This window comes from Anguilla anguilla, chromosome 3 (genome assembly GCF_013347855.1).
Source record: "Anguilla anguilla isolate fAngAng1 chromosome 3, fAngAng1.pri, whole genome shotgun sequence".
In the NCBI taxonomy this organism is placed as follows: Eukaryota; Metazoa; Chordata; class Actinopteri; order Anguilliformes; family Anguillidae; genus Anguilla; species Anguilla anguilla.
The window spans coordinates 19,244,709-19,271,342 of NC_049203.1; the positions used below are offsets into that span (position 1 = coordinate 19,244,709).

The 26,634-nt window shown below is 41.2% G+C and overlaps 1 protein-coding gene across 1 annotated transcript; it reads left to right on the top strand.

Moving 5' to 3' along the window:
• The first annotated feature begins 291 nt into the window (after window positions 1–291).
• aox6 (aldehyde oxidase 6) lies at window positions 292–26,528 on the top strand. The gene is made up of 35 exons (XM_035410371.1): window positions 292–639; window positions 993–1,050; window positions 2,277–2,373; window positions 3,077–3,185; window positions 3,472–3,598; window positions 3,950–4,011; window positions 4,840–4,917; window positions 5,794–5,874; window positions 6,610–6,754; window positions 7,197–7,289; window positions 7,669–7,820; window positions 8,230–8,323; window positions 8,444–8,553; window positions 10,821–11,005; window positions 11,479–11,641; window positions 12,067–12,156; window positions 12,465–12,634; window positions 14,039–14,165; window positions 14,642–14,764; window positions 15,242–15,338; window positions 15,938–16,062; window positions 16,511–16,644; window positions 17,029–17,116; window positions 17,543–17,629; window positions 18,253–18,444; window positions 18,547–18,774; window positions 19,114–19,209; window positions 19,335–19,463; window positions 19,563–19,637; window positions 19,765–19,817; window positions 19,962–20,076; window positions 20,816–20,881; window positions 21,479–21,667; window positions 23,163–23,330; window positions 24,346–26,528. The coding sequence occupies exons 1-35, from the start codon at window positions 439–441 to the stop codon at window positions 24,394–24,396; spliced, it is 4,158 nt and encodes a 1,385-aa protein (XP_035266262.1). The 5' UTR covers window positions 292–438; the 3' UTR covers window positions 24,397–26,528.
• Window positions 26,529–26,634: the final 106 nt, after the last annotated feature.

Below are 26,634 nucleotides of genomic sequence, written 5' to 3' on the forward strand. Positions count from 1 at the left end.
AGCGAGGACCACTGCGCTTTTAATAACAACAGCCACAAGATGTCGCAACAGTCTTTCCAATGTTCTTGTCCTGTCCAACTGAGGCGCTAAGGCAGAATTTATGACCTTCTTTTATTTCCGAAGTTTACTGCGCTGACTCAAGTTTCAGGGGAAAAAAGTGAAATTTGCCATCTTTCACACGTGGTTTAATACCACCTCCGCGTCGGGCATTTAAACAATACAATGCCAAGCCCCTCGGTCATTATTCCTTACGTACCCGTTTACGTCGCTTTAAACGTGGCTGCATCATTGCAGACGGTTAAGCACAAACTGTTGCAGCAATACTGTCGCATGTGAATGTTATATTCTTCATATGAAAATACGCTATGGTGAATTGCTTAACCAATATCGTCAGAATTATATACAGGCACATACACAGTACAAAGTTCAATTATTTGTATGCCTTCTAGAGGGCGTGATTTCAAGTCAAATTACACATGGGCTCGACAAACGGTGCAGTCTGACTACGCTGAAATTTGCTGCGCTCTAGGGAGCAGTACTACAGTGCAAGGACAGAAGAGCTTTGTTGTGCATCTAGGCAAGAAAATGGCTGGGAAGGAAAACCTGGACCATCTGTTATTTTACGTTAACGGAAAAAAGGTAAAACAAACTCTCCTAAGCTTGTTTATTATATATGACTGAGCACACAAGTTAAATTCAAAGTCAATTACAAGAATTATTAAACGGAACCATGCGATTTTTAAAATGTATTTATTTTTATCTCTGACGTTTTCTTAGCGGGTTTAAAAAGTTGTTTTTAGAACTACTTATTCAATTTAAAGTTAAAAATTCAATGTCCAAAGTGTCAACGTGATAAGCAAGCATGTGCATGTGAAGTATGGGTAGGCTGCGTGCACTTTCGGTTTATTAAGTGCAAGTGTTGTTCTGCCCACATTTACACGTCCGATGATGACTTCTAATATTTGTTCACTTTGCTTTATGTGATATTACAGATCGAAGAGAAGAATGTAGATCCAGAGATTATGCTTCTGTCGTACGTCAGAGAAAAATGTATCCTACTGTGTCCGGCCGCATGTGTTACAGATGTTATATAGCCTACATGTACAATGCATGAATATTATAGAGCGATTCTTGGGTGAAGCGATTCGTATGTCTTGTTCATTGTGCAAATAAGAGATTTGCATGTAGGATCATATGCTTGATGGTTGAATTTTACCAAATATTATTTTTCACTGTAACATCCACATTGATTGAACTTACTCCCAATCAAATGCTGCATTGTCATATAGGGCATTTTATATATAGAAACTACCGTTATGTATTGATTTATATGTTTATTTATTTACTTACTTACTTACCTACTGGTTAATTAATGTACCACTTAACTGTAAGGCAGTATCAGTTGAAATAGGTGAAAATATCCCTCTGTCTGGAATCCATTGTTCAGAACCTGTGAATGTGATGTAAGCCAGGCACTAAAGTGGGCACTCATCTAGACTCAAACAGATCCCTGATAATCTCATTACTGGAGTATGATCATGCTTCAAGCCAACATTATTGAGCAGAAAGTCAAGAGTAGTTTTGTGCAATAGCATAAAAACACACAGTCCACATAGCAGTAGAAGATTGTGCATGGTGTGTTTCGATGGTTTGAAAAATGATGGTGAGGCATCTCCAGATTCTCTGAATTCAACCAGAACGAAAGGTTGTAAGGGTAGTGGGCTCAAGACCGGTGCACCCAGCTGAAGCACTTGTTGCTAGTGTAGTGACGGAATAAATCAAATCCTGACTCAGGGCAGTGTATATGGGCAGTGGTTGTTCTGTGATCTGCCTCTACCAGCTGCCCAGGGCACTAATGCCAGCAGCTTAGTGAAAGACAGCAGCCCCTGGCAGTGGCCATCTTGTAGGATGGAAGTGCTAAAGAATAGTCCTGCAGTTACTCCTGGGTATTGTTGAGGAAAACCTTATCGCTGTTTGCTTTAATTTTTTTTATTTAATTTTTCCTTAAACGTTTTGTCTCAATTTAATATTGTGAATAATGTTTCTTTCTATTTGGGTAGAGGCCATAAACCCTTATGGTTTTCTGCTTGTCCCTGCACTATATGCTGATTACTTATTATTGATTTTCCTGTGTCTTTTGTTTGTTTTTTTTGTTTTTTTTAATTGTGCAAATAAAAAAATGTTCAAATTGATATGAAGATTGCTGTAACATAAGATAAGCAGCATAAAATAACAGTGTAGTATGTGCAGTTTATCCCTTGACTCTTGCATACCAGTAAGGCTGACTGGGACCAAGTACGGCTGTGGTGGTGGAGGGTGTGGAGCTTGTACGGTGATGGTGTCCCGGTACCAGGTTTGGACTAAAACCATTACGTATCCTTTGATAACAATGGGGTGGCAGCTCTAGACAGGGTCTGAATCAAAATAAATATACAAATGTCCTCTCTTCTTGTTGGAGGCAGTTTTTTGTTTTTTCAGACATGATTGCTACCTTTTCCCCAATTTCCATTAATAGCTGACTAAATAATAAATTCTAGTTCATCTAGGACATGTAGGTATACAGCAGCATTGCTACTTATTAATCTTGTATCTGAGGTTGGCATCCATTTCTTTTATAGCTTGGATGTTAAATATCCAAGACGTGACCATTCATTTTCCTTTTTTATTCTGTAGCTGTTATGGTTATCAGGTCAACTGCGATTGTTGATGTCTGAGTTGGCCTAGCCAATATTGACTCATGACAACGTTATTACCACCCTGACAGCACTACATAGGTTCCAAGCCCTGCTTATCAGCAAAGGCATTGTCTTAAAAAAAAAAACAAACAAAAAAAAAACACTTTGGGGTATGAAATTAAATTATTTATTTATTTGATTACTTTTGGGTCCCAATTAAAAATGCATATTACATTGCAGCAGTTGGGTCAACTACCGGTAATGTCTCAAATAATTGCCCTGAGGAGTTTTGTGGCAAACCCTGTCTGTGAACATGTTATGCCAGGCATGACATTAAAGACAGAACTACATCTCTACTGGACTGGACTGAATCCGGTGCATCAGTTTCCTTTACATAGCAGCCACATCTCAGCTAATGCCTGCCTGCTACCGGTATGCCAGCTCCACGGAGCTGCCGTGACAACTGTGGAGGGCATTGGAAACTCCAAAACCCGGATCCACCCGGTCCAGGTAGACATCTTCTCTAAAACCACATCTGAGTCCTGATCCAGCATAAATATGTAGAATTTGGGAAGACGCAATAGGTTGTTCAAAGTCCTGTCCTAGTTTCTATTGTACTACTATTCCTTGTATTTATCATAATTTTATAATACTTATTTTACACTTTTTTTGTCTTTCACATTTTATTATTACATATATTTTACCTTTGTTTAACATTCTTTTACTGTTATTGCACCATTGGTTAGATTGCACCATTTAGCATTCCTTTTTTTAGTAAAGTATATCTCATTTGCAGGAGCGCATCGCCAAGGCCCACGGGTCTCAGTGTGGGTTCTGCACCCCGGGGATGGTGATGTCCATGTACACCCTGCTGAGGAACAAGCCGCAGCCCACCCTGGAGGAAATCACTGAAGCACTGGGGGGTACGTCCCATCACAGGCATAGGCCTGTACTTTGCCCCCTCCCTCCTCCACCACCCCCACCCAAAATTTTGTCTAATTGGGTCACATTCTCACGTCTTTCTCAGAGCCTGCAGTTCTTTTGCTCAAATTTTTTTTGTTTTTTTAATGATGTTGTCTAATGCTCTTTGGGGTGGTTTTGTTTGTATAATTGAGTTTAATGTTTGGTAGTCAACAAGCTGTCTATCAAGTCGATACTTTTCTCTTGTTGCTATATTTTCCTTCTCGAGGGAAATACTGCATTTCGTTCTGTGATCTTTGCTCTGGATAGCAGCGTCTACTTAATGTCAGCAAAGTAAATTTCTGCTTTTGTAGGTAATCTATGCCGATGCACTGGATATCGTCCCATTATCGATGGCTACAAGACATTCTGTGGGGTATGTACACAGCAGTGTCAAGTGGGGCATCACTGTGAAATTACAATAGCTGCTAAGCTATGAAATGTTTTCTCAAAGTAAAACTTGGCATTTTCTGTGTTGGTAACGTTTACTCTCCCAAAATATGTTTTGTGTGGTGCATCTCTACGCATTTTGTGTTTGGACCTGGTGGTGAAATCCACTCCAAGATTCTGGGTTACAGACAAGGGTAGTGTTATTATGCAACACAAAGAGATGCTGATTTAGGAATATGGCAGAGAACAAGGCTGGAACTGAACAATTCTGTTCGATCTGAAGGTAAATGGGTCACGAAAAATACAATTCAGCACTTCCGTATACGGTATCAAATCAATCAGCTCGCTGTTGGGCCGCAGATATGTCAGCTGCTCCTCAAAGGTAGAATGAAATCAGGATCACCAGATCAAACGCAAGACCATGCGAGACGATATGGCATTATGCGCATTGACACTATCTCTTGGTAGTTATTCACTCTGGTGTAAATGTGTTTTGATGCTATCTGTTTTTGTTAGAATAATGCAAAGGAACAGATGTCTGTTAGTCGAACAGATGTTTGAAAATAAGAGACAACAAAGGCCCTGAAGGCCCGATATGTTGCCATGTCCCATACAAAATCGCAATCATCGTCTTATCTTTTAATATTTTTAAAACTTTAATCGGTCAAACTAAGGAGTTCAGCATTTCTTTTAAAGTGTGAAACATTAAGTGAAGATAAGCATGCATCATCCAGTTGCTTTGACTTTCAAATCTGCAATCAGAAATTAGTGATGAATGTCTCAACAGTCTTTTCTTCCCCCTTGTACCTCTCAGGCTCCTGACTGTTGCCAAATAAACGGTAAAGGAAAAGATCACATGAATGGAGATGATTCAGAGAATGGATTAGAAAATGTAAGTTAATATGATGTTTTTTCTTTTTTCTGTTTTGTTTGTAGTTTCACTGGCCGTTCTTTACTGAATCAGGGAGCTGTTTTTAAATGGTAACGGTGTTAAATCTTTGGTGTTTCTTTTATTTGTATTGATTAACGTTTGAAATGATGTGGCAGCCATAATGATTGCCTCAATCTTGCCGCCCTGCCTCATTAAAAATATTTTGTGTGTCTGGTGACAGTTGAGTGTCTGAGATCAGTATGATCAGTATAAGATCAGGGTAGACTTCTGCCAGGTAGTCTTCTTTTATTTAATGTTGAATCTGTTGAATGCTGACTGAGGGATAAAAAACATATCTTTTCATTGCTTGGTGTAGTACCTCAGCATATAGCACACCTGTCATTAGACTTGGTCCTGCACACAGCTGACAAACTAAACATCTCGAAAACTTTGCTGTGCGTGTGGCCAGACAAACGCTCAGCTTTTCACTTTAAAAGAGAAGCAATTTTGGTAGCCTTGGTCCTGATGCATTGTTGAAGTGCAGAAATATCATTATTAATTGATTTTATTTTTAGGGATGGCAGAGTAAAGATGAGGGGGAAAAATCTGGCATTCTATGCATGGATCAGTGTAGTGTGGTGCAGATTCTTTGCTGCAGAGTCTATTTGTTCTTTGGTTCTTGATTAGCATTGTAAATGTATACTGCTGCTTTAGTGACATTGCGTCTTTACTCGCTGGTTTGGCAATGTTTTTAGCCAGGGCTGGCAATCTTGTTTATATTAATGGGGTGAACACTTTTTTCTTACCTTGTAGGTCACTTTTGTTGAGGGTGTCCGCTAAATGAATGTCATGTAATTCACTGGGTAAAAACATCTCGATCTCATTTGGGTCTCTTAGGGACATCCAGAGCTGTTTGAGAAGGAGCACCTAGCACCTGTGGACCCCACGCAAGAGCTCATCTTTCCCCCAGAGCTCATTGTGAGTTAATTATTCTTCTCTGTCAAACCACCTACAGAAGGTACTGTACTTTTAGTTTTAGTACCACTGCAGGGAATCACGTGAGTAGTGCGTTTTGGCAAACTGCTCTACCCCTCAGGATGGCCTGCCTACTGAATGTGTGCAGTCAAAATATTTATCTTGCTGTCAGGTGGTTACTCCTGTCCATAATTCTGTGGTTCTTTAACATGATGAAACAGAAAGCGTTCTCTACTAAAAAAAAAAAAAAAAAATGAAACAAAGTCCGCTATCTTTCCATTAGGTTCATTTCAGTGCATTAGCATTTCTCAGTAGTCTAGGTAATGAATACAAAAAAAATTGTATATCAATATGTAATTGTCAACATGTTGTGTCACGCTATCCTACATTGTGCAATTTAACCACAGTAGCATGATCAGGGGGGTAGCACTGTTTTACAGACCAATCTGACCATTTCATCACCAAAAAGGTCATCCTGAGCCGGATGGGCAATTTGTCACAACATTGGGTGGTAATGAGAAGGTCTTAACATCACTTTGGGGAAGCCAGTTAGGTCCTTCAGTGTGTCAATGATTTGGTTTCCATGACTGCTTGGGCAAAGCCCAACAATACTGCAAATCCATCACTGGCTGATGACAATCCCAGTGTCCATGGCAACTGGACATATCATTTTTTTTATAGAGTTGAACTCATTTTGCATTTTGCTTTTGGCCTGACTGCTCCTCCTCGTGTTCTCAGATGATGGCGGAGAGCGGGGAACAAATAACTCACACCTTCACTGGAGAGAGGATCACTTGGGTGTCACCCGTGACTCTGGAAGAACTGATAAAGCTCAAGTCCAGCTATCCCAGAGCCCCCATAGTCATTGGAAACACCAACATTGGCAAGGACTGACCCTTAAAGCCAGTTTCTGTAAAGCCGATTGGCTATTACTTTGCAGTTAAAACCTTATGGGTGTAAAAGTTTAAAACAGTCTTTGTATTGGCAAAATAATTACAAGACACAGACAATATACAGACATAACAAGTAGTAGAATCATGTGAAAAAATAGTGTCTCCATCTTCCCTATGAAGTGGAGGGCGTGATTTCAGTACAGAAACAATAAGGTAATTATATTGTAGAACATAGTTTTCATTCATATTGAACTTGTGACCTTCTCGTTTAGAAAAAGTGTGTTAACAAAGATGGTGAAGAAGCATAACTTTTGCGTATTACTTGGACAAATTTTAATCGCTGAATGAGGGATGATGGAAAAAATGTATATCCAAGTCAGTCATGTAATGTTTCAGAAACCCTCAAATGTTGTTGTTCCTGTTGTTTGTCAGGACTGGACATCAAGTTTAAAGGTGTCCTGCACCCCATGATCATATGCCCCAGCAGGATTACAGAGCTCTGTGAGGTGACCCGAATGCCCCAGGGTAAGATCTCAACGAAACTTTCTTTCACTATGTCCCAATATGCTCTGTCCTCATCCTGTACATATATATGTTTAGTAGGAGGCTACTGGCTCTATTATCTGTGAATTGTGCAAGTTCCCATCTAACAGCGGATCGACAAAGCTTCAGCAGCTTTAAAAAAACTTAAGTAAAACCTTGTCATGCATGCGCTCACTCATTGTAACACTGAATCCATTCTCTCAGGTGGTGAAAATTAGAAATGACTTGCTCTGAAGGCAAAAATAGACAAGAAATGTGTGTGGTGTAACCACCCGCTTCAGAACATATCTTTAGTACACGGAGGCTACCCTTACACTGGTCTTTATACATGTGTGTAAGATTCAGTGTGGTTGTTACCCAGGGGTGTGTGTTGGAGCAGGCAGCAGTCTGTCTGCAGTAAGGGCTCTGATGGAGGAGCTGGTCCAGGAGCTCCCTCATGAGCAGACGGAGGTGTTCAGAGCCTTGCTGCAGCAGCTGAAGAACCTGGGAGGGCAGCAGATTCGCAATGTGGCCGTGAGTCTGCTCTGTTTCTGAGAGTCTGCACTGTTTCTCGGAGTATGCTCAGTTTTTGAGATTATGCTCTGTTTTTGGGCCAGACACTGCTCTGTTTCTCGGAGTCTAGTCTGTTTCAGTCAGTCTGCCCTGTTTCTGAGAGTGTACTCTGTTTTTCAGAGTGTAGTCTGTTTCTAAGAGTCTTTTCTGTTTCTCAGCGTCTGAGAGTCTGCTCTGTTTCTGAGAATTTGCTCTGTTTCTAAGAGGTTGCCTTTTCATTGACTTCATTGTCTGGGCGTATGTGCAGTTCAATTTGCATATGTGCATTTGCTTTCTATGCATGGCTTTATGTTCGTCATGCATACATGTTTGCGCCTGTGTATGTGTTTGTGTGTTTGTGTGTATGAATGGGTGCTAATATGTTTTTCAGTCTCTTGGAGGAAACATCGTTAGTGCCTACCCAAACTCGGACCTGAACCCTGTCCTTGCAGCTGGGAGGTGCATCCTTCGTGCCATATCAGAGAGTGAGTGAATATGTACAGTAGCGTCATGCTGTATCTTTGTTCAAATCTCTGTGTCTGCTGGCATCATGGTGAAAATGCTTTGGTGAAAATCATGGTGAAAATCCTGTATCTATCATACAGGAGGTGAAAGAGAAATTCTTCTGGATAAAGATTTCTTTGTTGGTTTTGCCAAAACCACTCTGAAGCCAGATGAAGTCGTCCTGTCCGTTTTCATCCCGATTTCGAAACAGGTAAGATAAGATTCCGATCAATTAAAATACTGCTATGGTTGAAAATAACCTGCACGTTCCCTCTTATAAACCACTGGTTTCCCCTAAATAGAGGCTGATGTAACAGAAGTTTTATACCATCATCTGTGTCCAACCTGAGAGATGGGTGGTTTTGTCTCTCTGCCATGGATTAATTTGTTTTAATACTATACGGAATGGGTCACGTTACTTTAAGATGGGACATCAAAGGATTGTTTTTGGCTATTCTTAGTCTGAGGGAAAACTTGGTTCATGCAAGGTCTCACACAGAGGTACTGAGTTAAAATCTTGTTGGTATCTATTTGCCTCTCAGTCCTTTTCATATCAGCAGACTGCCCTCAAGGCCATCAGATATCAAGTTTTAATTATTGCCTCCGAGAGCTAGGTGATATAATTTGATTTGGCAACCCGTAGTGCCTGTATCTTCTTTCTCTCCCCTCCCCCTCCACAAGCATACAAAGGATTATCTTCATAAAGTCACGCTGAGGGTGTTACCTCTGGATACAAATCAAAAGGCATCCTGGAGTTTTATTACCTCTTGTAGATGCACAGAACATCGGAACTATTTGGGGTCGGAGGCCCCAGCGTGGCCACAAGAATCACGTTCCTTTTTTATTTTTAGTTTGAATGCAATCTGTGGCATTTAATTGAAATCATTTCTAGAAAGTTTTAATTTCTATTTAAACAAGCGCAAATCTGCAATAGCTGCGATCGCACACGCGCATGCATCCATGTGTGCATGCATCCACGCACACACCCTCACACAAACACGTGACCGCTTCTTTGGCTCATGACCAAATTTTCCACAAAATCTTGTGCAAATCTGTGAATCCATTCGGGAGTTATGCACCTTTTTGTTATAGGCCTCGCCCATCACCATGCCCCCTCTTGGTCAATCGGCCTGACAGTTACTCAGATCTACCTTCTGGTCATGACCAACGTCCATGCTAAATTTCAGCCTCCTGGGGCGAAAAATGTGGCCGCTACAGCGTGGGACACTTTTGTGGACATTACATTACATTACATTACAGGCAATTGGCAGACGCTCTTATCCAGAGCGAGGTACAACAAAGTGTATAACCATAACCAGGAACAAGTGTGTCGAAAACCCTAGAGAGAAGTACCATTCCAAGTGCAGGGAACAACCGCATAGTTCAACTTGGACCCTGTAGGTTAAACTGATTAACACTAACACAAACAAAAACAGCAACAACGCAGTCTATGCAAAAATACAAGCAGTAGTTAAGACGAGTGCATTAACTATGTCACCTACGAAACAGCTACCTAGTTACAACCCTAAGCTTACAGTCAATTTAGAGATTACAGGGAGGTAGGGAGGGATGGGGAGAGGTACAGCCTGAAGAGGTGAGTCTTCAGTTGTCGCTTGGGTTTGACCAACCAACCAACTAACCGACCGACCGACAGACAGAGCTGTAGAGCTGCGGTCGCAGCTAATAACGGTTGTTGAAGCTTACATTCGGAATTTACATTTTTAGAAGCAGTTCTGGTTTCAAGAGGGAACCAACGCAATGCAATTTGGCTTTGTTACAAGGAAAATATTTAGCCTGAAGGCAGAGATTACTACTGGCTTAATTTAACAATTATTTGTCTACAACTATCACCTCTGCTGTTAGAAGTAGAAGGAAACTTCCGTTTTTGTAGAGGTATTCAATAGCAGAGCTAGATTACCTCCTTATGTTTGGTCTCATTAGAAAGAGGCTAAAGCCATAAATCATTTGCAACTTTAATAAATACATTTGGGCCTGTTCAAGGTGGGGCTGTAAATATATGAGTTTTGATGTTATCTGTTCCATAATTACCACCAAAATCTGTATGCTTACTGGATGAAAAAGAATTAAATCAGACATAGAAGGACGAGAGACCTATTTGCTGGTGAGGAAAATTTACTCTGGGAGATTTAAACTGTAGCAACAGCTCAACAGTCAGTTCAGTAAAGCTGGTGAACATCTGCTGGTTGTTTGTGGTTTTGCTCCAAAGCATTATTCAGTGGGTGTGAATGAGTCCAGTGACTGACACATAGACAGGGATACTGAGAGACAGACATACGGGTCCATTTTTGTACTGCTTCCTGAAGTAACAGGGAAAGTAGTGTTGAGTGAGAGCTATAAAAGAAATGAATTGATCAAATTTCTTATTTTTGAAATTAGGAGGGTGTTTAGGATTTGCTAGGATAGGTTTGTGTTTACTCTTTGACTTTTATTAATTGCAAGCTGCTCCATGTCCTCTAGGGGGAGTTTGTGAGAGCATACCGTCAGGCTCCCCGCAAGGAGAATGCCCTTGCCACAGTTACCACGGGAATGCGGGTTAAGTTCTTCAAGGATACCACCAAGGTTGAAGACCTCAGTATTTACTATGGCGGCGTGGGACCCTGCACAGTAGAGGCTACCAAAACCTGCCAGGAAGTCATCGGCCGGTATGAACAGGAAGGGGCTTGCATCTTCATGTATTGTGACTCAGGGTCATAAACAGGCGGAGCATGGTGATCACAGATGGATACCAGAATACAGTCAAAATGACTCTCAGTCTGCCTTCATCCTGCAAACTTAAATTTTTGTGGGAGAAGGTTTTTTCATGACTGTCCTTGCTTGAGTGTTCGTGTTAAGTTGATTTACTTAGTGCTCCCCTTTTTCATGTTCTTATGATGAATAGTTATTCACTTACTTTTAAAAATATTATTTGATATTATAGATCATAAACCCCAAATGCCCCCATGATAGCCATTGTAAAGCCAAAGCCATCAGAAACTGCCTGGGTCAATCGAAAACATCAGTAAAACTGACATAATATCAAAATACCCCAGAACATTAAGGTGGGGTAAGATGTCTTGCAGTGCATCGGGAGCTGAGTCTGACACCCCCTTCGGCCTCATTCCTCTCTCTGGAACAGGCCCTGGAATGAGGAGACGTTGAACCGTGCCTACAGGCTCCTCCTGGATGAGATAGCCTTGCCCCCTTCAGCTCCAGGTGGGAAGGTTGAGTTCCGGAGGTCCCTCACTCTCAGCTTCCTCTTCAAGTTCAACCTGGAGATGCGCAAGCAGCTCCAAGAGATGGTGTGTGGGTGTGTGTGTGTTCATGAGTATGTGTGTAAATAAAGAGAGAGGTTTAATGCATGTATGTTTGTATTGTTTGCTTGTGAGCACGTATGTTAAGAGAGAGTGAGAGAGAGAGGTGCATACTCCTGATTTTGAGATAAATTAGCCAGATTCACTGTTAGCAGTATTGCATTTGAGTCCATTTTATATTCCGAGATAGTTTAGTGGATTTGGGAAAGGACACAGGAACTGAAGAAATCTTGTGCTAAAGAAAAGCTTAATGGGAACACTTTACCATTCACACTGTTGAAGAAACACAGGATATGGCAGAAACCGTGTCACTTTATTAGGAGATTGTTGCTGTGAGAATGAACTACAGCACAATCAGGTTTATTGTTTTATGTTACAAAGCTGCAGCTGAGTGTTTCTACTATCCTTTGCAGGATGCCATGCTTGACGATAGTGTGGGTGAAGTGTCCAGCGCTGTCCGTCCTCTTCCCAAGGAGCTGCAGCTCTCTCTCCAAAAATTTCAGGTCTGAGAAAACATTTATGAAGACTTAGTTTTGAATATACAGTCATGTATATGAGCATTCGTTAATCCTGTGCTATCAATCTTGGAAAGTACAAACAGGCATGTGTTCACCCAACAAAACATGTGATACCAGTCTCCACTTCCTGTTCAGTGCAGATAAAAGTGCTGTGCGAAAGTCAGGTTATATGTCCTAATTATGCCCAAATTCTTGAGTTTGCCAGCCCGGATAAATAGGACACATTTGGTTTAGAGTGGACTGTGTCCAGACTAGCAAACATCATTTGTGATCGCACGCTGTTTGTTCTGCAGGACGTGTCCCTGGGCCAGCTCGATCAGGACCCTGTGGGGCGTCCCATCATGCACCGCTCTGCCATCAGCCACGCTACTGGAGAGGCAGTGTACTGCGATGACATCCCCAAATCACAGGGGGAGCTGTTCCTAGCAGTGGTGACTAGCACCAGGGCCCATGCAAAGATTATGTAAGTGCCTGAGATACTATATTATCAGTGACTGAAATAATGGGTGTGTCGAAAATGGCTTACTTGCCTACATTTGAGTTATATGTAAGTTAAGTACGCTGGATGAGAACGTTGTTAAGCAGGTGAATTAAAATCTCTGGATGATATACTTATTTCTGGGGTTTCTCTAAGTATATACAGGAGCACTCTTTTCAGGAAGTAAACCTTACTTTTTATTAGATCCCACAGAACTGTAAAGGAGGTCCCAAAAAACAGAGGTGGGGCCTTTTTACTATAAGAGCAGGATATCTTACAACACTTCCACAATACCGTTGGAAAATAGTAGGGAGGATAATTCTTGCATATGTTCAGTAGACACTACATATTTTGAGGACACACTAGTTAGGAGGCTGTTTTGGACATGGCCAATGTGTCTTTTGGGCATTAAAACTAAAAAATTGTTTATGAATATCCATCAAATCTTTGATGCTTACTAAAGTTTCTTATGAAAGTTGAGAAAAAGACCTTTATGTGTTTGGTTAGCATTATGGTTGCTGTGGATATGTTTTTTCAGAGGTAGGAAGTTAAGTGCAGTGCATTGTCTCTCTTGAAATAAACTGTCTTTGTTAGGACTGCTCAGTCTGCTTTGCCTCATGCATGGCACTCTGGGATTTTAGGTTTGGTGTTTTAATACTACTTTGCTTGCTAAACAAGACAATTGACCCCAATTGCCTCTATAAAAATTCAGCTCTCCCGATTGGACACAGACATCAGTGGTTCATGGAAAAATCAACCTGGAAATGGGTAACTGTCAAGCAAATAAATTACAGAGCACCTGACCCTGAAATAGGGCAGAGTGGAGCATGGGACAAAGTATTATAGTGTAATAAAACAAGATTCAACAGTGATTTATCCTCCAGTTACCCTTTGCTTATTCAGCTTAGTTATGCAGTGCTCATCTGCTTGTTCCAGTAGTCTTATCACGTTCAGTAGGTCTGTGTTTTGGTGTGTGTAAGTCACTGAGTCACAGACATTGCTGAAAATCCTTTACCAGGCTTGCATTATATTGCATTATATTTTTGAAACTTATTTTTGGTAGTTTGTTAATTCATTACTGTTGGTTTGTACATTGGAACTTCTAGCCTGTGCAGGCTGGAATAAAGTCTCATCCTCACAGCATTCCTGACCAATTTTCCCATTTACAGTGACCCCAGATTAATATCCCATTTGTGCTGGAACAATGCTGATGTCTGTGTTTATGTCATTTTGAAAGAGCTGCCCTCTGCAGGAAGTACATCTTCATGCTTCTGACATGCACATGTCAAGGAAAAATTGGTGATGGGTTAAAAAGTGTTAAATTTGGTTAAAAAAGGACAATGAGCTTGACTGAAAAAGAGCTGTTTTCACTTTTCTCTGTCCTGATAGAAAGATAGATTTCAGTGAAGCTCTGAAGCTGCAGGGGGTGGTGGACGTTATCACGGCCAAGGACATCCCAGGCAGGAAGTTACGCACTTTCGCTGGCATCCAAGAGGAGCTGTTGGCTGAAGAGGAGGTATAGTATTTAAAATGTAACTTTGGTCTGACACTGTGCCAAGTTAGTTTCGTAATCCTAGAAATCTTTGTTTTACTTGACAACGGTTGTGCAACCCACAGCTGGATCCTGTTATTTTCTCACCGCTGCCTAAAAAACATCTTGTGGCCTGTGTTCTACCAACCTCAGTTCTACCAACGTCACTTTTCTTGGCCTGTGGAAAACTAATTAGAAAATCCATGGTCTCTGTGACTTCACATTCAGTTACATGGGGTCACACCAGGGGCGGCACTAGCATTGTAGCCTTGAAAAAGGTTCTTCACTTGAACAGTTTCAGTAAATATCCAGCTGTATTCTGTAAATAGATTCTGTTAAAAATCTATTTGTCTAACATCAGTGGTCTCACAAGGTCATATGATTCATCTGGTTGTGTGCTAGCCTGACAGAGTAAATTTCCTGTTGCTGAGGTTAATGAAGGCCCTCCCCCTGCTCTCCAGGTCACCTGCGTAGGTCAGATGATATGCGCAGTTGCCGCGGATACCAAGCAGCATGCCAAGCGAGGGGCGGCAGCAGTGAAGATCACGTATGAAGATCTGCCCGACACAGTGTTCACCATGGAGGTCAGCGGGGTGGAGGGACGATAACTATATGTCTGTCTAGAGCCACCCCAATAGGGCTGTCAGCCATAGTTGGCACTGGCACAGTCCAGATTCACTGCGAGGTCTTGGGACTCATCCATGCAGTTGATAGATGCCTTAGCAGGATAAGTCTCATGGAATTTATTGATATTCTTTTGCCTTTGGACTGTATCAAAATGACCCCAAGTCACTTCAGAAAAAAGTGAGTGAATTGAAGGCATCAAAGCTGGCTTGGCTCTAATAAGAACCCATTTGTACTCAATAAAATATGTTCTCTTTCTTAAGTTTCCTTATTTTGATTCTAATGTATCATTACTGAGCCCTGGGCACATTAATCAGAAACAAAGAATATGTAATAACCCTTGGTGTGAATGTATATTCACATATTATTTGAAAGTCTTTAAATATGAAAGAAATCTGCCTCTCTCTCAATCTTTCTCTCTCTTTCTCTCTATCTAGGAAGCAATGGAGAAAAAGTCTTTCTTTAAGCCTCTGAGGACAATAGAGAGAGGCTGTGTGACAGAGGCCTTTGGGAAGGCAGACCAAGTACACAAGGGTTTGTGCATATGTGCCATAATGCTGACTAATCAGGACATTGCACACACTGTCCTCACAAGGCAACTGGGGCACTTCTAAGACAAAATGATTAAATATTTGGCTTTCTATGCCCAGCCCTTTAAAATCAATCTTCTTAGGTCCATTGGCTTCCATCTCAGCAACCTTAAGGCCGGTGTTCTGCCTGTTAGTTATAGCTCCCCAAAAATCTTGAATTCTGCTCCCACAGTCCACCTTCTTGGTGTCAAACAGGCGGGATGTGGAAAAGATTATTTAATTACTTGGATTTTGTAGGGCTGATTGGTGCTTCTTTTTTGTTGCATTATTCGATATACTGTGCTTTCCTCATTTTAGTGTGTACACCATGCAAAAAAGGACATAAATATGTTTTTCAAATGTTGCTAAATAAAGTACAAAGTGAGGCCAAGCCTTTTGATCAACAAATGTATTGTTTTACTGAAGTTCATTTTAATGTCATTAAGAATACGGCTGTCTAAAACAGAATAAAATTTGTCCGTGAAAGCCTTTAAAAAGTTCTTGAGATTTGCATTTGATATACGCTGTAGTAACCCTGTCCGTATTTTCATTTTCTGACCTCAGGACAGATTCATCTGGGTGGCCAGGAGCACTTCTACATGGAGACACAAAGTGTTCTCGTGGTTCCCTCTGGAGAAGAGAAGGAAATGAAGGTTTACCTGTCCACTCAATACCCCGCCTTAGCCCAGGTAATTACTCCAGACAATGGTGTCAGCTCATCCTTTCAGAACATCACATTTACACTGATGATGATAATCCTGACAGTATTCAGACTCCTTTGGGGAAACAGTTTGAACATAAGAATAACATTTCGGGTCGTTCAGACTTGGGTGGCCTTTAGCTGACATTTCTGACATTGAGATGTTTGATTTTTATTATAACATCATAAGCTGGGCAGTCACAGAAGTTTCCAAGAGACAAATGTACTCAGAGCTATAGCAGTTGTGTTCCTGATGGTCTGTGTAGTGACCTTAAACCTGTGAGAGAGTGGAGTGTAAACAAGGAGAACAACTCCAGCTATACTTGGAGTGCAGAGGAAGTAATAAGATATTTTACTGTTTAAAAGCAAAGACTTTCAGAAATAGCTTTTGTTAGCCATTCTGCCGTTTTATCTGTCCATTTTTGCCTTCCCGGTAGGAATCTGTTGCTGAAACACTGGGCATTCCCTCCAACCGAGTATATTGCCACGTGAAGAGGATGGGTGGCGGCTTTGGTGGCAAAGTCACAAAGACTGCCACTTTGGCTGCCATCGCTGCTTTAGCAGCCTGGAAGTAAGCCAGCACTTAGGGGCTGTGTTGAGCATTAGTATGGGGTGAAACCATGTCTCCCCAGGAAACCAATTCAATGGGTCTGGGAAGAGCTGTAATAGCTTGTGCCATCTAGATTGTTGGGCGCATAACGGCCTTCAAGCTATTATGGACATAGATTAATTATTTTAGCTCCTTGATTTTTTTTGCTGTCAGAATTCCAATAGTTTATAATAATAATAATAATAATAATAATAATAATAATAATAATAATAATAATAATAATAATAATACATTCAGTTGTATAGCACCAAAAGCTCTTTACAGAATGGAAAAAACTAAGTATCATTCTGGCATTTTCACCATGGCGACTTTTGTTCACTGCATGCACTGTGCTGCCCTCCATAGAACAGGGCAGGCAGTGCGCTTTGTTCTGGAAAGGGGGGATGACATGCTGATAACTGGGGCTCGACATCCAGTCCTGGGAAAGTACAAAGTGAGTCCTCATTTAGCAAGTTTGCATCATGGGACACGATGAAAACTCAGCACTGACCCCTCACATCTCATAGAATACTTCCATCATAGCTGTAAAGTCAACAGACTTGTATTTAAATCATTTTAGCAGTTCATCCAGCAGTAGATGTTTTTTTTGCCACCCATGGGTAGGCAGAGAACTTACCTCAACTGGTAATGGGCCAGGGTACTTGGTTAACAAGCTTGCCAGTTTTGATAACAGTCACCCCACGAAATACTGTTTTACATCCAAACAAATACTTTCACTGTGTGCCCTTTGACAACGGTGTTTGCCGGACACTCCCATGCCAATGAACTTGACATTGTGTATTGATGCTGTGTTTCATTCGGTCAGCGTGTTCACGTTAAAGCTTCTTGCTAACGTGTTGCTGTGTCCGTGCATGTTCAGGTGGGCTTCATGAACGATGGGAGGATAATAGCTGCGGACTTGCAGTATTATGCCAATGCCGGGCACACTGGGGACGAGTCCGTCTTGGTGAGAATGTCTTTTCTCATCAGATCTGCTTTCTCACACCACCCGTGCCTTATGTGATCAAAGTGATACGTCAAGTCACTTTCATATTCTCAGGCATTTCTGTACCATGCATTCTGCTTTCTCAGTTAAACAATTCAGTTTTTTTTTCAACCTAGTTCTTATTTTGGTAGTATTGTCCAACATTCCTGTCAGTTCTGATGGTGTTTTATGAAGCTGCTTCATTGTCAAGTTTTTTGGTTTTTTAGAATAGTTTTTTTCTCCATGTCAGTTGCACAGCAGCATCGATGGGGCATATCAAGATGCAGGTTCAGTTTACCTCAGCCAAGTCCAGTTCATCTAAGCCTCTAATTGGAAGTGAAAACAAATGTGAAAGTTAGAATTTATTCGCCAGAATTTAAAAAAAAATAAAATGAAGGCACATATTTAAAACGATAATTGAAATATAAATGCAGATAAAATTTTATGGAAGAAGCTGCTACATTTTGAGATAATTCTTCAAAGCTGTCATATTTTAGTTTTGTTTGCTATAAGGTTATTCATTTGTGAGCCAGTTTTTTTCCTTGAATGGTCTGTGTTTACCATGACAGCTGTTCATTTGTCCATGCACATGTATTTGTTTACAGGTCATTGAGAAGATTTTGCTCCATTTGGACAATGCTTACAACGTGCCAAATTTGCGTGGTCGGGCCACAGCCTGCAAGACCAACCTGCCCTCTAACACAGCCTTCCGTGGCTTTGGTGTTCCCCAAGGCATGCTGGTCGTAGAGAACATGATTACTGATGTCGCCATGGTACTGGGATGTACACCTGAAGAGGTAAGGGGGCTCCGTATGGGGAAAGCAAAGACCATTGCTGAGGTGACACTCAGAAGTCAGTAACTAGCATTAGGCTCTTGCAATGCCTTTCCCCTGCTGTAGATTCGTGAGATAAACATGTACAAGGGGGTGTCAACGACCCACTACAATCAAGAGTTTGACCCCGAGAACCTTGTGCGCTGCTGGGAGGAGTGCAAGGAGAAATCAGGCTACCAGAGCCGCCGCAACGCCATTGCCGAGTTCAACCAGGGAAGCCGCTGGAAGAAGAGAGGTGTGGCCATCGTACCCACCAAGTGCGGCATAGCTTTCTCCGAGGGCTTCCTCAACCAGGTACGTCTGGCCACCTGTGATCTCTGGGAATGCTGTTCTGTGCAAATTGGGATGGTTAGCAAATATGACATGGCTGTGCAGACTTCTGAAAAGGTGGTCATACCAAGAAAAATGTGTTTACTGGTGCATTAGGGAAAGAATGTATGCTTCTTTCAAAAATTGAAGTTCTAAGCAGATACTTTGCCTTAATATAATATGTGAAATGGAAAACCCTCCAAGAGGGGCACCAGGGAGAGAGGTATTGACTGACAGGGGATATCTTGGTGTGTGTGTGTGTGTGTGTGTGTGTGCGCGTGTGTGTGTGTGTGTGTGTGTTTGTGTGTGTGTGTGTGTTTAAAGGCAGCAGCTTTGGTCCACATCTACACAGATGGATCAGTGCTTGTGAGTCATGGAGGAATTGAGATGGGTCAGGGAATCCACACCAAGATGCAGCAGGTACTGCTCAACCAAATACACTGACCCATAGTGAAACTGTTAGCATTTCTGCTCTGTGAGTGAATTCAAGAAGGTATACGTCGGTTCCTCCTACTTTACACCTGCACCGTAATGCTTCCTACCAGGTAGTGAGCCGTGAGCTGGGAGTCCCCACGTCCCTGATCTATATCACAGAGACCAGCACTACCACCGTCCCCAACGCCTGTCCCACAGCGGCCTCTTTTGGCACTGATGCCAACGGCATGGCAGTGAAGGTACCGTGTGTGTGTGTGTGTGTCTGCGTGTGTGCGCATATGCGTATGTCTGCCGGTCTGTCTGTGTCTGTTTTTTTTTATTTGTTTTTTGCTACGCAGGATGCATGCGAGACTTTGCGCCACAGACTGGAGCCTATTGTCCAAGCAAACCGCGGTGGCACCTGGGAAAGTTGGGTATGGTTGGTGACCTGTGAGATGGAAATGCAGCGCAAATTTGTCTGAGAATATGTAACTTTGGCATATGGCTGGGAGGGCATGTTTTAAGACTGCAGCTGATGATACACTTCTCTCTCTGTTCCAGATAAAGAAGGCCTTCTTCCATAAGATCAGTCTTTCTGCTACAGGATTTTACAGGTACCAGATACATATTTAAGCAGAGCATCTGTTAGGAGCTAGTTTCAGCCCGAGCACCACTGAAATTTTTTTAATTTCTGAAGTTACGTTGATCGACCTTGCATGACCTTGCGTTCAGTCTTTTAGTTTAATTTTGCTCCGCAGGGGTCATGACCTGTACATGAACTGGGAGAAGAACGAGGGTCATCCCTATGCCTATTTCACCCACGGGGCCTGCTTCAGTGAGGTGGAGGTTGATTGCCTGACTGGAGACTACAAGGTACATTTTTAAAAATTTTTTAATTTTTTTTATAGAGAGTGGGTCAGTCAATCCTCCTGTTATATTTTTTTATTTGCTTTATTTAGAAAGAGGAGGGGGATCGAATACCCCACCTGTTTGGTGGGACTCAAAAAAATGTACAGACAAACGTGCTGTTTTTCAGAGCATTTAATGCCAACACAGTGTAGTCCACTAGTCCGGCTCCCAGAGGACAGTCAGCAGAAGCTTCATGTGCATTTCAACAGGTAGACGTGTACCTGATTCGCCAGTGGTGCTTGATATGGGAGACAAACTAAGTTTAAACTTATTTAATTCATTTATTAATTAATTGCCTAAGTTCAGTACATGCACAGCCTGTCAGTGCAGCTGATGTCTACCAGAACTCCGGCTGGTCTTCCCTTTTCAGCTGCAACTAGTCTACGGGAGGTGGGAGACAGTCACGGGGCTATGATTTACAACGGGGCCCTTTGTCTGATCTTTGCTTAGTCCAACTAACTAAATACTAAATAGTGGGTATGGGGAAAATGAGTGAGTTTCTCAAATAAAAGCAATAGGTTCATTTATAAATCAGCTGCAACTGCAAATATGTATTGAAATGTAATGATTCAAGTTAATTGTTTTGGGCATATGCTTAGCAAAAAAATGGTGTGTAACACTGACAGTCATGAAACTGTATGCTACTGCTTATTTTCTACGGGTCACTTAGTGATGTGGTGTCCTATTTTGTTTCCATGTGCAGAACATCAAGACGGATATTGTTGTTGACATTGGGCGAAGTATTAACCCCTCCATCGACATTGGCCAGGTGAGACTGCACGCCATTAAAGCATTTCCTTACTTGCATTCAGAAACTTTCTTTTTGGGATAACATCTTACAGTGTCACACATGGCAACGATCACATGCTTCAAATCTTTGCTGGATTTAAATGTGGACATAGCACATGAGGCCTGTCAGACCTATATCAAATTAATATTTGATTACCTTAACTCTTTAAATGCCAGACACTACTGCAGAATGTACAATCATAAAGTTGTTGGATGGGGTTGAGGTCAGGGCTCTGCACTGGCCAGTCAAGTTCTTCTATACCATTCATGACAAAAAAAAAATATGTGCCTCGCTGTGTGCCCAGGGGAAGGGAAGGGAACAGGGAAGGGCCTTCCAAAAACTGTTAGGGAAACACAGGATCGTCTAGAATGTGATTGTATGCTGTAGCATTAAGATTTGCCTTCAATGAAACTAAGGGGCCTAGCCCAAACCATGAAAAACAGCCACAGACCAATGGGTATCAAAATACTTTTTTTGTCATATAGTGTGTGCTAATGTGTTGCAGGCTGATAATGTTGATATAATGTTGTCCATATGTTGTGGGTGCATTGTTGCCATCTTTGTGCGGTGTGTCAGATTGAGGGGGCGTTCATCCAGGGGATGGGACTTTACACCCTGGAGGAGCTGAAGTTCTCCCCATCAGGAGTGCTGTACACCCGCGGCCCCTCACAGTATAAGATCCCTGCAGTGTGTGACGTTCCTCTCTCATTCAACGTCTACCTGCTACCAGGATCCAAAAACCCCAAAGCCATCTACTCCTCCAAGGTAAGACTGTGTCTCATGCAGGTTCTCTCTCTTATAATGTCATTGTATGATAAGTAGGGATGGGCATGAGTACCCAAGGATTTGAGTGCTCGAAAGACAAGGACTACTCGAGCACTATACACTACTCGGGAAAAAATTAGTTGAAAATAAATACTTGTCTCTTGGTGCCGTATATGCTGGGTGTTTGTCACGGAAAATACTCTATTGGCCAAAGTCATGGTGCAATCATGACAAAGCTTTTGAAAATAGTGGAGAATTGAAAAAGCGCCAGTGTTTTAAAAAACATTCATTTGTTAAATGAATAAATCTCGCAAGTGAAACGACTGAGATGGCATGCACACCTGCAGCAACAGTAACAAGTGCTTAAAGTTTCAAAACAAAATGTAAAATCAGCAGGCCGTTGCCACTATATGAACAAATACACCGGTAAAATGTGTTGATCAGTGCAGATTTCATCACTTCGGTCCATCACGGAAAGAAAGCGTGCTTTTTTGCCATCAAGTAGCGTGAAACACACACTTAACGCCTACTAAAATTATAAAACAGGGTTGGGCTACCGTGTGTTCATTTTTATTTATTTTAAGTATGTTTTGGTACAACATGGAAATCGTGGAAATGGGGGGGGGGTGAAAAAACGAAACGGAACAGCCAAAAATGAAAATAATCAAGTAATCCCTTCCTCGGAGCGAACAAACACTCAAATACTCTATCAGAATTTCTTGGTACTTGTACACTACAAATCATTAAAATGCCCATCACTAATGAAAAGCCGTTCAAGAAACTGAATTTCGGCATCATATTACATTGTTGTGCCTTCCTCAAAGGTCTTTTATTGACGTGATTTGGAAGATGTTAAAACAGATAGAAGCACATTCAAGTTCATAGTTATGGAGTTTGTGGGGAATTGTACTTTTGACTCAACAGCCATGATAGGAAACTGCATGATACAGTCCCTAAGTAAACAGCTGTTTTATCTAAATGTCCATGACCCCACCTGACTTTTCCAGTCAGGGCTGATATGTTTTCTGTGCAAGTATTACGAAGGGTGCCTGCTCCAATTCCATATTAATTCAAGGACATTTAATCAGTCGGACCAGTTCTCGTACAACCAATGCACTTATTCTCAATTATATGCAGAGGCAAGTTATTTCTTTGGAAAGATATTACATTTTGTACTGATTGATGGAACTGGCACTAAACGATTAAAAATCTGAAATGCTGGTCATTGATGCTCAACCATTTGTGGAAAGAAAAAGTAAAGTGCATGTAAAGTGCGGTGTGTAACCTGCGTGGTATTACAAATCTGTTTTTGTGCATAAAATCACAGAGCTTATGCCTGTTTTTAGCAGAGAGGACAGAAATGAGTGCGGTTACCACAGGGACTGGTTTGGGGACCCCTGGTGTAGCAAGTGTCCCGGTTCTTCTGAGGGATGGTGTGCAGTGTCCATCCCTCAGCATCCCTCAGAACCGTGGGACCACATGTGCTGTTCCGCAGGGCATCGGAGAGCCGGCAGTGTCCCTGGGCAGCTCGGTGTTCTTCGCCATCAAAGACGCGGTGGCGGGCGCGCGCAAGGAGGCGGGGCTGAGCGGGCCCTTCTCTCTGGACAGCCCTGCCACTCCGGAGAGGACCTGCATGGCCTGTGCCACTCCCTTTACGCAGATGGTAGGCCCCATGTATCCAGAGACAATACAAGCTATCATGGAACGGTGACAATAGGGATTGTACAGAGGCTGTAACTGCTTTTGTAACTTCAGAGTTAAGCACTGACTAGACATGGTAAACACCTAGAAGTTGATGTTGGCTTCAGGAAATTCCTGGGAAAAAAGGAATCTCATTTTTTGTTGTCATACACATTTTTTGAGTTTCTGTGAGACATGCATAAAAATGTTTCTTGTTCTGTAAAATAAAATATGCTTTAAATGGCATATTAATTTATTTATTCACAGAAACAATCATTGCTAGGAACAGTTTAATCTCAGTAGTCAGAAGCTGCCTGTGCATTTGCAGACCACTGCTCCCCTTTTAATATTCTCTCTTTGATGCCATGTTTTTATGACACTGCAAGAGCCATTCCTAGCTTGTTTTTTAACTCAAGAGTTTACCACAAGTATCCTTATTAACACGTTTCTTGCTACAGAGATTTCAGTTTCTCTGTAACTGACACACATAAACTATATTCTTTATGATATAACAGTTTACTGTATTGTTGCTTTTGAGAACCCAAGATGGGTAGCAATTTGCTAGCAGTTGTCAACTATCAAAAAGTTATTACACTTTTGTTACCTATTACACAGCATCTTTCAGAAAGCTGGTGTTGACAAAAAATGTGATCCCGCTTAAAGCTTGTTTGAGTATTGATTATGAACTTGATAAATGGTTAAAATGATTTTTAGCAACAGAATATAAAAGTAAATAAGTAAGTGTAATTCTATATAACTAAATAAGGGAAAATTAATCATTCAAATCAAAGACCCAAAGGTTGAGGTTGAAGATTGGATTCCCAGGTGGGGTGCTACCATTGTTCCATTCAGCAAGGTACTTAACCTGAATTGCTTCAGTAAATATCCAGCTGTATAAATGGATTGTATGTAAGAAAATGTTAGCTGCATGAGTCCTTCTGCATAAGAATATCTGCTAAATGGCTAAATTCTAAGTATATTCTCTCTGTCTTATACAGATTCCAGCAAGTAAACCTGGATCCTACCAGCCGTGGGCCATCAACGTGTGAGAAGTTCCAAAAACATGAATCCATTCCACAAGCTCACTGTGTAGCGATTCTTCAAACTCCTTGGTGTCATTGAGGAATTGCACCAACAGCACTGATTCCTCGGGTGCTTATTTTTATATCTAGCAGTTGGGTATTAAAAGATAGAAGACTGCCTAAAGAAAGCTAACAGTGTTGCTGACACAATAATACTGGGTAAAATATCAAACCTCATTTTAAAGATTTTTTTTGGATTTTAGGCACTTGCGCTTTTCGCATTCGTCATGGATGTTCTTTTGCAAATTGGTATTGCAACACATATGCCAGTGTGAAAAGGTATCAAATATGGCATTTTTTAATATGAAAAAAGATTACCACCTTAATCACCTCAATCATCTTGATCTGACTGACTGCAGACAGCTAGTGTGTCCTAAGGACTTTATTGTGTTGAAGTACGGGTGTGCACCAGCATAATTTAGAGAGCTGTCAGAAAACTAGAGCTGAGCTAATTGATAGTAACAAAACCATCACCCAGAGTTCTGCTCTCCTGCTTGCAATATAACCTAAAGCACACACAGTTTATATAAGAATAGTAGAGGCATATATGAATATTTGAATTCATAATCATTTGAGTAGAGTGTGTTGAGTAAAGAAATTTATATTTGTGGTACGCAAATGTGTTAATAGCTGCTTTTTGCACTAGCCTAAGGGCATGTAGTCTTATCTGAAAAGGGCTGGTGTGGGTGCATGTGTTTTTTTTTTAGCCCTAAGACAACTGATTCCACTTAATCAAGGTCATGATTCAATCAGTAATTAATTAATTGATTGAATCAGGTGTTATAATGTTTTTTTTTTTTATTGTATCCTCACTGGCACTTTGTGGATAAGACTGGACACCCCTTCACTTGCCAAACAGAGAATAAATCTCTCATTTTAAGCATACATGCTATAAGCTACTTAAGTTTTAATTATATTTTCTTTCATTCCAAATTAACTTGGACCTTCGCACTTACTAAACCTGCAGTGTTGGCTTTACGGTGCTCTGTGCACTGACTTTTTTATTTTTATATTTGTTTGTCCAGAGTGAATATTGTGATAATTATGGTTGTTACACTCTTCATTTTCATTTGGAGGGTGTGTCTACCAGTGTCAGGAGTCTTGATTGATTGATTTAAGTGCACCTAACTAGCATTCCAGAGAATAACTGAACACGCTGGCTCACACTTTTCTGCTCTTTTCGAGCTTCAGGTTGCACTTGGATGTTTGTTTTCTGTGTGGGCTTTTTCAGTGTCCAGTGGTTTGTGTTGTATAGGTTGCAGAGGACTGGTTGCATCAATTGCAGCGTGCTTTTCGTAGACAAGCGCAGGATATTCAAGTGGATTTCCATATATAATGTATATCAGGATAAAAACCAACATTTACTTAGTTTGCATCATACTCTTGATGTCGTTAGTATGGTCCCAGGTTAATCCAGATTGCAGCATGCTTTAAACACCAACAGTATTCTCAATCTGGGTCCTTGGGACCCCAGTGTTTGCTGGTTTTTTGCTACAGCCAATTTACTGCTCAATCAAGGTTGTTGAACATGTTTAAATTCTTTCATCATTTTTTGGCTTGTTATCGCTTGCATTGTCAATGACTTAGTTTCAGTGACCAGATGTCCACACTTAGATGTCACCAATTAGGAGCCTGTTGACTCGCCTTAGTTTTTAATTAAATTAGTTTTTTCTTCTTCTGTTTAAAATTTTTTTAATCATGTTTGCAATGTGGCACAATGTAAATTGTGGGCTTTTATTCTGTATGCTTAGCTATTTCTGACATCAAATGGTTTAAGAGTGTAAACAGTCCCTCAAAACATGGAAAAGTATCTTAAGAAAAATGTGCAGCTTTTTAAAATTCTGGGATTGCAATTGTGGTTGGAACAAAATCCAGCATACACAGGGGGTCCCAGGACTGAGTTTGAGAACTACTGAGTTGTCCAATACGGACAACTGCTGCTGACTAGGTTTTACAAGAGACGAAGGGTGGTTCGTGTAGTCTTTATAGCCTACTTCATCCATGTCTTTTGTCACGTATCTGCCACTGGCTAGTTTATTCAAAGTGTTCACATTTAAAAAATTATCCCACATCAAATATTAAAACCTTTCCATCCTTTGCTTTTGTTGAGCTGTACCTTTAAATCTCTGTCAACTCTGATTAGAAGAATGGGTGCAATGGTGGGGAAAGCTGAACTTTGGTACAAGCAGAACAATGAACTTTGGT

Bases quoted from the DNA above. Each gene is read 5' to 3' on its own strand.
- aox6 (XM_035410371.1), top strand. From the start codon at position 439: ATGCCTTCTAGAGGGCGTGATTTCAAGTCAAATTACACATGGGCTCGA. The intron at 21,668-23,162 runs GTAAGACTGTGT...GCTGTTCCGCAG, and splicing joins AAGCCATCTACTCCTCCAAG to GGCATCGGAGAGCCGGCAGT. The intron at 23,331-24,345 runs GTAGGCCCCATG...TGTCTTATACAG, and splicing joins CCACTCCCTTTACGCAGATG to ATTCCAGCAAGTAAACCTGG.